Genomic DNA, 12,615 nt, shown 5'->3' with positions numbered 1-12,615 from the left:
GCAAGCTGATGGAGCCGTCGGAATAAACGGGCTTCAGCCACACCATTCTGAGGGCTGCAAAAAGTAAGGTTGGGATGGAGAGACAGAGAACCCCAAACCCTGGCTGACCTGTCCTGTTTTCCCAAGGAGAACAAATATGGACCACAGGAGCAAGTCCTGAGCAACATCACTATTGTAGATCTAGGTTTATCAGGTTTGAGATACCCAGAATCACACTGAGGTCATCAGAGATCCAGGAAAGAGTTGACTAAACTCAAGTACTTCTATTGCTTACTTACTGCCATCAAATGGAGAGAAACCCTTCGTCAGGATTAAATTCTGTCGCCTCCCCCTCCATGAATGAAGGGGTCAAATTCTCTCCCCACGACCCCAAAATTTGGGGGAAGAAATCCCATCTCCCCTTCTTGAGTTCAGAGACCAATTCCCATCTGCCCCACCTAGAATCTGGGGCCAAATTCCGTCCCCCACCCAAACATCTGGGGGATGAATTCCATTCCCAACTACCTGAGAATATGGGGACCAATTTCCCTCCCTCCCAACTACAATCTGGGGCCAAATTGTGTCTCTTTTTTGTCCCCTTAAATTTGGGGACAAAATCCCACTCTCTCCATTTGAGAATACAGGCATGAAATCCGCCCCTTCCCCCAAAATAAACCCCAAATATATCCCATTTCTAAATATTCCTGACTTATCTCCAGCTCTCTTCCCTCCTGACTTTATTCAAATAAATCCTCTTTACACAACCTGATTGTCTCTTCTAGACACCCCCCCCCATCCCGAGGTACACATAGAAAATCTGGTGTGTTTGAACTTTGAGCAGAGAAAGAGGTAAAAGACAGAGGCAGGTTACAAAGTGCCAGTAAGAGCTATTATTTGTTCCCTCTAGGAAAAAAAAAATGAGTGAAAACAGCCACTGCTAAACCAAGATTCAAGCTGGATCACCCCATCTTGGTTTGTTCAGCCTTGGCCATTAAAATATGGCGGATCCCTGAGCAAAGTTAAGATTTGCTTAAGCCTGGATCTGCTGGATTCAACAGTTTAAAATATCTTTTCTAACCAAAACATTTGCACTCAATATCCATTTATTCAGTCACTATCCTATTTTCGCTTTTTCAATTTTGATTTCCCATCCATATTCAAAATACCCCAATCGTGAAGTAGGGAAGAGAAGAAAGGGAGAAAGAAGGTAGAGAAGAAGGAGTGTGGATACGGTGAAAGGGGAAATGGGCGAGCAACACCAAAAGTCATGGGTATGTATTTATTTCATTTTATGAAAAGTATCTTATATATGAATGTAAAAAGAATGTATGTTAACATCTGATAAATATTACGGTGTATGTATGGGGGAGAGTTTGGAAAAATAAAAAATTATTAAAAAAACAAAAACAAAAATACCCCGATTGTTTATCATTTCAAAACGTGGCTACTTTTTATGAGCTGGCTTATTGGTTCTTTTGTAGGAAAGAAATCTTGATAAACCTAGAACCGACGCATATCTAGAAGCAAGAGGACTGCATCTCACGCTTGGAATATTTTCAGCTCCAAAGATTTTGCACCCTCCTTGCACACATCACCCACCTGTGTCCTCAGGTCACACCTGACCCCCCCCCATGTGTCCAGTAGTTTACCTGACAGCAGCCTTTGGTATGGAACCATACACCAGCGAGCTGAGACCTCGGTAAAGCCCTTTGATCCCATGGTCCCGGACTGTCACTCGAACGCAATCCACTGCGCATAAAGAAAAGAACAGAAATATATATATACCCATATTAATAAAAAGCAACCAGCTCCAAACCGGGGAACCGAAACATCAAAATACGGTTTGGTGGCTTGATGTAAATTCGGAACGGCCCGGTCTTACCGATGCCTTTATAGCGTGGTGGGTTGGCTTTTTCGTCCAGCTGCAGCTGCGTTTTCACGTATTCGGTGGGGAATGTGATACAGATTTCAAGACCTCCGGCGAGGCCACCTGGAAAAGTAAACGAGAAGAGGAGGATGAATCTATCCGCAGAGTAGAGTAGAATAGAGTAGAATAGAGAAAAGAGAATAGAACAGAATAGAATACAGAGTACAATAGAATAGAACAGAATACAGAAATAGAACAGAATATAGAATAGAATAGAATAGAACAGAATACAGAAATAGAACAGAATATAGAATAGAATAGAATAGAATAGAACAGAATACAGAAATAGAACAGAATATAGAATAGAACAGAATATAGAAATAGAACAGAATATAGAATAGAACAGAACAGAACAGAATAGAATAACAGAGTTGGAAGGGACCTTGGAGGTCATCAACTCCAACCCCCTGCTCAGGCAGGAAACCCTACATCATTTCAGACAAATGGCTGTCCAGTTTCTTCTTAAAAACTTCCAGTGTTGGAGCATTCACAACTTCTGGAGGCAAGTTGTTCCACTGGTTAATTGTTCTAACTGTCAGGAAATGTCTCCTTAGTTCTAGGTTGATTCTCTCCTTGATTAGCCCTATGATTCTATGTTCCAAAAACCCCATTCTGCAACTTATTTTTCTGCAGAAGCCGAGGGTTGGCAGGCTTGAGTTTTGGGCTACCGAGAGGCATTTCATTGGGCTGCCTGCCTCCCCAAAAGTCCTTCAGATCTTCTCCATCAAGCTAAAAAGGAACCCGTGAGCTGATTTCACATTCTCAGCCCAACAATGAGACAAGCTGTTTTCTTCCTGCTATCTTCACGAAGCGGCAACTCAGCATGACTGTGCAAAGGAAACACACACTGGGTGTCATTGGCTGGCCGGAGACACAACCCAAGGAACACCCACACCGAGGATTTACAAGGAAGCTAAATCTGGATTCTGACAGCAGCAACCTCACCATGACAAAGTAGATGGTGAAAGGGGGGGGGGAGGTTTTCTTTCCTCCCCCAGGAATGAAAAATGACCTATTCAGCATTCAACAAAGTAGATTATTTTTGCTCTGATTGGCCTCCTGCAGACATCATAACAAAAGCTGCCACTTCACATTTTGTTGTTGTTGTTATTGTTGTTGTTTAAGGAGGGGAAGCTAAAGCATTTTGAAAAAGAGAAAAAAAATTCTGCACCCTTGGAAAAAGTGGCTGCTTACGTTCTGGACACAGATTGTACACCAAGAGACAATTTAGTCTAGTGGTTAGGGCACCAAGTTAGAAAGTGGGAGACTGTGAGTTCTAGTTCTGCCTTAGGGACGAAATCCAGCTGGGTGACTTTGGGCCAGTCCCCAAGAGATGGTGAGTTCTAGATCCACTTTGGGCACGAAAACCAAGCTGGGTGATTCTGGGACAATCAGCAGGAGACTGTGAGTTCTAGTTCTGCCTTAAGCACGAAATCCAGCTGGGTGACTTTGGGTCAATCACCAGGAGATGGTGAGTTCTAGATCCGCTTTAGGTACGAAAACTAAGCTGGGTGATTCTGGGACAATCAGCAGGAGACTGTGAGTTCTACTTCTGCCTTAAGCACGAAATCCAGCTGGGTGACTTTGGGCCAATCACCAGGAGATGGTAAGTTCTAGTTCTGCTTTAGAAAGGAAAGCCAGGTAGGTGACTTTGGTCCGATCACCAGAAGACAGTGGGTTCTAGTCCCGCCTTAGGCATGAAAAACAGCTGGCTGACTTTGATCCAGTCCTTCTCTCTCAGCCCAGCCCACCTCACAGGACTGTTGTTGTTGGGAAAATAAGAGGAGAAAGGTGTAAAAGTTACTTGTAAAAGTTACTTTTACAAGTAACTCCAGTGCCTTGAGTTACTTGTAAAAATAATAAAGGCAGGATGTAAATAAATAAATAACTCTATACTCAAGATAAGCAACTTTTTTCCACGCAGGAATAGAGTGAAAGAGGTCAAGTTAGAGAAATTCAAGGCATGAGATAAGGGGAGACAAAAAAAAATGGTTGCTAAGTGGAGTTTAGTCACAACCTTTCATTTAGGGACCGTTCGAAGTTACCCCAACGGCACTCAAAAAAAGAGACATATAAACTGTTGCACCATCCCCGCAGGATCCAAATTTGGGCGTTTGGAAACCACGGTGGATTGATGACAATTGTGGCATCTTGGGACTGCAAGATTGCCGTTTGTGACCTTCGCGGCCAGCTTTCATCTCCTTTTTTCTTTCCCGTTTCGTATATTTTAAAAAAATCCATTCTAACGTTCTTCCTCGGTAAAATTATATTTAAAAGAAGGAAAGGAAAAGTGCCCTGTTTTTACAAGGGGGCAGGGAGGAACCGAACGACACCCCCTTAAAATAACTTGGCTCCGGCACCAGAAAATAGAGAGCGCCAAATTTTCTCCCTGTGACTCAAAGGTGACAGCTGGGGTGTTTTATCTATGCCATATTTCACCAATCTGACACCGGAAGATTAGGGATCTGTCTTCGGAGCTGCATTGCTCGGAGACCATTGCGGAGAAGACAAGATGCCTTAGGAAGAAGACCCAGATTGTTGGGGGCAATGTAAATATATATATATACATTGCTTACTGGTGTACACCGCTTAGAGAGTGCTTGCACTTAAAGCGGTATATAAGTCTCATAAATAAATAAATAAATAAATAAATAAATAAATAAATAAATAAATAAGGAGGAGGCTCTCAAACGCTCCGAGCAGATGCAAAATGCAGCCAAGGTAGTCCCCGACTTACGACAATTTAAGCCCCAAGTTTCCGCTGCTTCGCGAGACATTGGATAAGGGAATTTTGCCCCATTTTGCAAGTCCCATTTTCACTGCCGTGGTAACTCTGAAGAGCCGCTAAACAAATGGCACTGCCTGTATTCTATATACATCCCACCTATTTTATATCAATATTGCGAATGTTGTATTTTATATTCAGTAACCTTTTTAAAAATCCGTCTTCCAGAGGCTTCGGTTCTCGAGATTGTTATTCCAGGAGGAAGTCACTTTTTTTTTTTTTTTTAGCAGCGTCGCAACTTTGAATGGCCACTAAACAAACGGTTGAAAATCAAGGACTAACTACACATTCAAGGAACTCAGCTGTTCTGCTCTCCAAACCACCTTTGGTTGCTTAGCCCGCTGCACAGTTTCGGCTCACTGTGACTTTATTCCACGTGGATTAAACACAGCGTAGCTCAGCATCCCCTATGGATGGGAAGTGTGAGGACGACTGTGCCTTTTCTATCCCATTCTGGGAATCGCCAGAGAGTTGATTGATGACTGCGGCAAGACAGAAATGCATTTACGGGGTAAACAAACAAAGAAAGAAGCATACATCTGTCCTTACAGCAGCGAAGGATGGAGGGAATTGAATCATCCCTGACCCATTTCTCTTTGTTTAAGCAAGCAGAAGCCACAAACAAGACAACAATATATGCTTTGAAGGAAAAATATATATATCTATTTCAAGAAAGGACGAAGCAAGAAGCTCTCGGAGGCTGCCACTGCAGAAAATGGGGAAAAAAGATCTAAAGCAATTGAAGCTAAAAGCTCCCTTGCGGACTCCATCTGATAGGCGAAAAGACAGAATGCACAAAATGTACATTAAGCTGCGCCTCGTCCCATCCGACTGGACAAGCGTGCCAGCTTTGGCACGGAGCCCGCTATTTAGCAAACTCAAAGAGACAGCTTGAACTATTCAGCTTGGGAAAAAAAGACACAGCAAACCCCACCATTAAACTTCTGAGCACGTTTGCAAATCTTCCAGCAGAAAACCCAGCTTCCCCCTTTGTCCTTCACCATGAGGGCTCCTAAGGACTAGCAACTTAACCGAGTTAAGAGTTGGAATCTGGCTAGATTTAATCTGGCTGGGGAATTCTGGGAGTTATAATCTACCCATCTTAAAGCATACTGGCTGGGGAATTCTGGGAGTTGACGCCTACCCATCCTAAGGCAGGGAAGAAGCTGGGGAAGGCTGGGAGTTAAAAATCTACCCATCGTAAAATATGCTAGCTGGGGGATTCTGGGAGATGAAGCTCACCCCCCTTAAAGTTGCTAGGTTTGAGAAGCATCACTTAAGAGTGTTCATGCAGCTTATAAACCAGAATAAAATCCACTCCTGGAATGATGAAACAACTCCGTCTCTCCCCAAAACGCTTGGCTGAACATGCCCTGCAAATCCACCTCCGGGCTTTTGCGGGCTGTGACGTTTGGCTCCATTTCCTGGCCCAACCGTGGCTTGTTCAACCTTCCCCCCCCCTGCAATGGTGAAACAAGCCATGGCTTTGTGCAATGTGAGAATTCAGACCCAGAACCACCCAGCGGTGTGGAAATCAGATTAGTCTAGGACACCATGTGCCAAAAAAGGTAGGAGGAGCGCAATTCGGCAGAGTTGTGTTGAGCTAAGCAAAACCCCGCCAGCCCCTCCAAAGGTAGACACCTGACTTGCCAGGTAGGGCAAAGGGGAATTAAGAGGACACTTCTCCTGCTTCCAAGAGAGACGGTGGTCAATGACCTTGAGCAAGGGAAGTTTGCCAGCTCGCCCCTGGCAGAGATTCAAGCTTGAAAATGCCAGATATAAACGTCACACTTTTCCTCCTAACTGCAGAGGAGGGTTTTAATCTGGGAGGGCCAGAGGGCAGCGGGGGGGGGGGGGAATATATGATTTTATGGGTTTAAAGTCCTTGTAGTAAGAGGGCTTCTGCGCTGCGTCAACAGGTTGGTTCACAACCTTTTGAGGCTCATCAAGCCCCATTTTAAGATCGCTCAACCGTATCTTCAAACTAATGTTTGGTGCTGGAAGCTGGCTCTAAATGAAAGCTTCCAAAACTAAGGGTCAAAGTTTAATGAAAGGGAGGACTAAGGCAGTAGTGGCGAACCTATGGCACGGGTGCCAAAGGCGGCACTCAGAGCCCTCTCTGCGGGCACGCGCGCCGTCACCCCAGTCCTAAGCCTTCAGCTGGGTTTTATAAAACCTTTTTGCTTTAGGCCTCCGCCGCCGTGTGCAAAAAAAAAAAAAAAAAGGTTCAATCAATCAATTTCAACTTTTCGTGGGAAAAAAAAGATCTTGCAAAGTTGGAATTGATTGATTGAACTTTTTAGTCCCACCCAGTCTGCCGTTACCACCACAGCCATGCCCACCCCATGGGCCACACCTACCCAATGGGCCACACCTACCCAATGGGCCACACCCACCCGGCACCCGACGATGTACAAGTGGGTTTTGGGTTGCAGTTTGGGCACTCGGTCTCTAAAAGGTTTGCCATCACTGGACTAAGGTGACACAATTAGCAGTCTTCCAGTACTTGGGGGGGGGGCTGCCATTGAGAAGAGTGGGGTCAACCTCTTCTCCAAAGCACCTGAAGGCAGGACAACAAGGATGGATGGAAACTTATCACTGGAGAGAAGCAACCTAGAATTAAGGAGAAATTTCCCGTCAGTGAGAACAATTAATCAGTGGAACAGCTTGCCTCCAGAAGTTGTGGGTGTTCCATCACTGGAAGTTTTCCAAGAAGAGACAGGACAGCCTTTTGCCCAGACTGGCGTAGGACCTCCTGTTTGAGAAGGGATTAGACTAGGCTCCTTCCAACTCTCTAATTCTCTTATTTTTCCTACGGAGAGACCAAGTTTCGGTCTAACCAGCTGCCTCCATTACTTAGAGGACAGAAATTCAATGCTCCATGATTTTTATCTTCACGTCTCTCCTCGCTGACTATGGCTGCTTTGGGCCCATAAAATCATATTTTCTGAAGGATAAAAGAGCCTCCCACTCCTCCATTTGATGCTTAAACGAGAGCAAACGGGAAAGCTTTGAGCCTGCGGAGCGATGTCGTCAGGCCGGTAAACAGTGTATGTCAACAACAGTTGCAGATGAAAGCTGAATGAAGAGGGTGAAGCAACACGCTGTCCTTCATTTTGCAAGAACAGGTTCCCACACAGGTCTTTCACAACCCTACAGCGTCAGCACCCCCAAAAAATAAAAATAAAATAACAATCTGCTTTTGGAGCATGACTAGGTGTTCCTTCAAGGGTAACCGAGTCAAGGCTGACAGCGCATCTTCAGAGCAAGGGTCTCCATCCACTCGAGAGGGAAATGGCTTGGCAGAAATCTGAAATTTTACAGGGGATTGCAAAATCTTCTCTCTTTCCATTGCAACGCAACGAACTGGGAGTAAAGATCTTGTGGCTTGGGTAGAAAGCTGTTGATGATGGTTATTCAGATCATCTTCTCTGCCACAGGTCAAAGTTCGTAACATGCGCCGGTAGGAAGAGTCCATTCGTGATGTTCTTTGTGGTTCCTGCTTCGGATGATGTCTCCACGTGACTACCATAGTCTGTAAACAGTGGTTTACAGCTTACAATGACAGATGAACTAACAATTAAGTCTTGTTCAAGAAAGCAGAGCTGGAGCCATTTTTAACAGAGGCGCACACAGGCGAATCCAATCTGCTGAAAAGGCGTGTCTTGCTAATTCCTCATTTAGAAGATAATATTTCTAGCTCAGGGTTGAAGTGTGGGGTCCTTGGTGCTCTCTCAGCCTGGTGGTTTTCTTGCAGACCTTTCATGACCCAAACTAGGTAACGTTATCAGTGCTAGAAGGGAGTGGGGTTTGCGGAGAGGAGGAGGAGGAAAGGAAAAGGTGGACTGTGAGGTCCTTGATGCTGTCTGAGCTTGGTTATTTTCTTGCAGATGTGTCATTACCCCCAAAATCCTCAGAACTAGAAGGGAGTGGGGTTTATTAATTTATACTCTAGTAGCTTGCCTTGTCAGCGTTGATGGGTGGGGTCTTGGAGGTTCTGCTTGTGGCTACATAGGGATTCTAGGCTGATCCCCCTTTTAACTCTGCCCCCAATATGAACTGAAAGCAAACCCCACTGATGAGGTTACCTAGTTTGGGTAATGAAACGTCTGCAAGGAAACCACCATTATTCTTCTCCTCCTCCTCCTCCTCCTCCACATCCTCCTGTCTTCTTCTTCTTCTTCTTCTTCTTCTTCTTCTTCTTCTTCTTCTTCTTCTTCTTCTTCTTCTTCTTCTTCTTCTTCTTCTTCTTCTTCTTCCTCCTCCTCCTCCTCCTCCTCCTCTCCACAAACCCCACTCCCTTCTAGCTCTGATGATGTTCCCTAGTTGGGTCATGAAAGGTCTGCCAGAAAACCACCCAGCTCACCCAGGACCCCTCCTGACCAGAACGGAAATCCAACACGCTTGGAGAAGACCAAGTTTGGAGACGGACCAAACTTAAAGGAAAAAAAGGAACGAGTAACTAGAATGCAAGACTCATTTCAACACTGCTTTTAAGGGCATGATGTCCTACCTACATCTAGTTCTCTGTGATGCTTGGAGGTGGGTTCCCAGCCTTCCAACTATTCTAGGGAAGACTGGATGGAACCCAAGGATTTGGGGGAAGGCAAAGCTGATTTATCATCTGAAAACCAGCCTCCTTTTTAACATTCACAGCACAAGACCTATCAGTGGGAGGAAAAACGAAGTGCGCTTGTAACATCAGCCAGCTGTCAGCATGAGGTTCCCAGAGAGCAAGTGCACTGGAGGAGAACAGCTCACGACAAGAATAATGTACCAGCCAGAGTCCAGAGGGAGAAAAAGGGCTGATTCCTGAGACAATGAATAACAGAATGACAGATATGGAAGGGACCTTGGAGGTCTTCTAGTCCAACCCCCTCCTGAAGCAGGAGACTCTATACCATTCCAGACAGATGGTTGTCCAGTCCCTTTTTAAAAGCCTTCAGTGATGAAGCACCCACAACTTCCAAAGGCAAGCCGTTCCAATGATTAATTATTCGGTCAGGAAATTTCTCCTTAGTTCCAGGTTGCTTTTCTCCTTGGTTAGCTTCCATCCTTTGCTTCTTGTCCTGCCTCCAGGGGCTCTGGAGAAGAGGCTGACCCCCTCCTCTCCATGACAGACCCTCAGATATTGGAACGCTGCTATGGACTCTCCCCTGCTCCTTCTCTTCACTAGACTAGCCATGCCCAGTTCCTACAACTGTTCTTCATAGGTTTTAGCCTCCAGTCCCCTAATCATCTTTGTTGCTCTTCTCTGCGTTTTCCAAAGACTCAAGACCTTTTTTTATAACGTGGTAACCAAAACTGGATGATCCAGTTATCTTTGTCCCCATATCTGTGGTCCAATGTTACCTAGTCAGGTGGTGAAATGTCTGCAAGAAAACCACCAAGCTCAGAGAGCACCAAGGACCCTACAGTCCTCCTCTTCCTCTTTGCAAACCCTATACTGATGATGTTACATAGCTGGGTAGTGAAATGTCTGCAAGAAAGCAACCAAGCTCAGAGAGTACCAAAGATCCCCCAGGCTATGGTGTGTTTCCAGCGAATACTTACCAGGGTCAACTCAACCCTGGCTGACGGGCTTGATCTAATTTTCTGGGCTTACAAAATCCAGGGAACAATAAAATAACGACACAGTCTAGCTTGCAAAACTCAGTTCCCCTTAGACCAGTGGTTCTCAACCTGTGGGTCGGGACCCCATTTGGGGTCGAACGACCATTTCACGGGGGTCGCCAAACAACGCAGTCCGCCATTTTTTTCCCCCTTTTCCTTAGCTGTGCTACTCCCTTTTATTCTATTGGCTTTTGAAAGCCAATAGAATAGACTCTCTTGAATAGAGTCTAATTCTATTGGCTTTCAAAAGCCAATAGGAATTGTCCAGGCTGTCTCTGCCCTGCTGAGCCCGCCAAAAGTCCCATTCTGCAAACGGTGCTGCACCAGTTGAGTAGTCCTCGACTTACGACCGGTTGGGGGTCGCAGCATTAAAAAGGTTGAGAACCACTGCCTTAGACCAAGGCCAGGGAAATAAATTACACCACGTATTTTAAAGTATCAAGAAGCCTTTGTTCTGGAAGAAATCTGTCTAAGGGGATTGATGACTCCGGGCTACCAAAATGGCTGCTTATTAAAGATGCGTACAAAATCCATTTCTTTAATGCAATTAAGGTCAGGGGAAGATGCTAACCAGGCCTGTTCTGGAGATTTAACTCATTTCCTTCCCCCCTCCTTTTTTTTTGTTATTCGCTATCTGCAAAAACAAAGTCTTTATTCATAACATTCCTGTCCAAACCAACTTTGCAAGATACTTTTTGCTACAGGCAAGAGAGAAAACACAACAGGCAAGACAGGAGCCACGACAGGCTCGGTTGCCTGTTGATCTGATTTTGCTAGAATCTAAGGCCCAACGCTGCAGAATCCCGCAATTCTTCCCAAAAAATAAAATAAAACAAAAAAGTTAAGAACGTGGGGATTCAAAATTTATTCCTTCCTTGCTAACACTGCCATAAAGGCAGGAGACCTCATACCATCCAACTCCAGGGGCTGTCCAATCTCTTCTTAAAAACCTCCAGTGATGGAGCACCCACAACATCTGGAGGCAGGTTGTTCCACTGGTTAATTGTTCTAGCTGTCAGGAAGTTTCTCCTTAGTTCTAGGTTGCTTCTCTCCTTGATCAGTTTCCACCCGTTGCTTCTTGTCCTGCCTTCAGGCGCTTTGGAGAATAGCTTGACTCCCTCTTCTTTGGGGCAGCCCCTGAGATATTGGACACTGCTATCATGTCCCCCCTCGTCCTTCTCTTCATTAAACTAGACATACTCAATTCCAGCAGCCGTTCTTCCTATGTTTTAGCCTCCAGCCCCTTAATCATCTTTGTTGCTCTCCTCTGCACTCTTTCCAGAGTCTCAACGTCTCTTTTTTTTCCATCTTTGTGACCACTTTAATCCACCCTCATTAAAGGCCAGCCCCTCATTTCCAATGCAAATAGTGCCAACATTACTATGGCACTAAACGAATCATTCTAGCACTACAAGTCGATTTAAAGGAGTCTCCGGAGAAGCAGCGTCCGGCTTCGCTCTCTCAAAACAGCCTCCCCGCCCCCGCCGCTTTCTGACGACAAACCCCAGGGACTAGGAACTTGAACTCTTCGTTTACAAGCCAATGATCTCCGACCACAAAAGGAGGGCCGATGCCAGCCCCACCAATCCCAAAGCGGCAGCGGCAGCAGCCGGTGGCGAGAGGCGAAAGGGCGGAGTTGCCGAATCGCTCGCTTTGCAGCTTACTACCGGTTGCAAAAGGAAGGAGAAAGAAGAGAAAGGGAAGGAGGAAAAAATAAAAGGGACTGGGGCGGAAGTAGCGCTTTACATGGGCAGATGGGGGGGGGGGGAGAAGGCGCTGGTTGAAGGATTTTCCCTCTCTCCAGCGAAACGCCAAGGCTGAGTCAATCAAAGGTGGCACCAGCCAGGAGTTTCCACGCGTGGTTTTTTTTTTTTTTTTTTTTTGCAATCAGAAAACTTCCACCCCGGTGCACAGAGAGAGGGGGGAGAAGCAGCAAAGCAGCAGCCATGCGCCACGCCTGGCCGTGCATGCATGCCCGCCTGCACCCACGCATGCATGCATGCATGCCTGCCTGCCTGCAACCCGCAGCCTTTTTGTTCGGCAAAGCGAGCCGCGCAAAGGCGGCCGCGCAATGCAATCCTCACCTGCCAGGATCGCTTTGCCCGGGTGCGTCAGCTTGGCTTTGCCGGCCGGGGCTGCGGCGGCCAGGCAGCGGGGTCTGGCGAAGGAGCTGACGAAGCCCGCGGCCGGTGGGGCGGAAGACATCGCGGGGCGAGGCGGCAGCGGCTGGTGCCAACGAAGCGGCCCGCGGCTCGGGTATAAGCCCTCCGGGGGCGTGATCGCCGCCAGCCAGCCAGCCAGCCCTCCTTCC

The 12,615-nt window shown here is 46.2% G+C and overlaps 1 protein-coding gene across 2 annotated transcripts in view; it reads right to left on the bottom strand.

The window, feature by feature from the left end:
- SLC25A1 (solute carrier family 25 member 1) overlaps positions 1–12,615 on the bottom strand; it is a 19,293-nt gene extending 6,678 nt beyond the window's left edge. Inside the window, exons 1-3 of one of the 2 annotated variants that reach the window (XM_039332534.1) lie at positions 12,389–12,615; positions 1,862–1,969; positions 1,629–1,728 (exon numbers count right to left, since the gene is read on the bottom strand). In XM_039332534.1, coding sequence (XP_039188468.1) covers positions 1,629–1,728; positions 1,862–1,969; positions 12,389–12,509 — 329 coding nt within the window. In that variant the 5' untranslated portion in view covers positions 12,510–12,615. Of the gene's footprint in view, positions 1–1,628; positions 1,729–1,861; positions 1,970–2,335; positions 2,369–12,388 lie in introns of those variants that run through there. The other variant, XM_039332537.1, reaches the window with a different exon arrangement.

This window comes from Crotalus tigris, unplaced genomic scaffold (assembly GCF_016545835.1).
Source record: "Crotalus tigris isolate CLP2741 ecotype Arizona unplaced genomic scaffold, ASM1654583v1 scf7180000024461.5605484, whole genome shotgun sequence".
NCBI lineage: Eukaryota > Metazoa > Chordata > Lepidosauria > Squamata > Viperidae > Crotalus > Crotalus tigris.
This window is presented reverse-complemented; position numbering and strand designations above follow the sequence as displayed.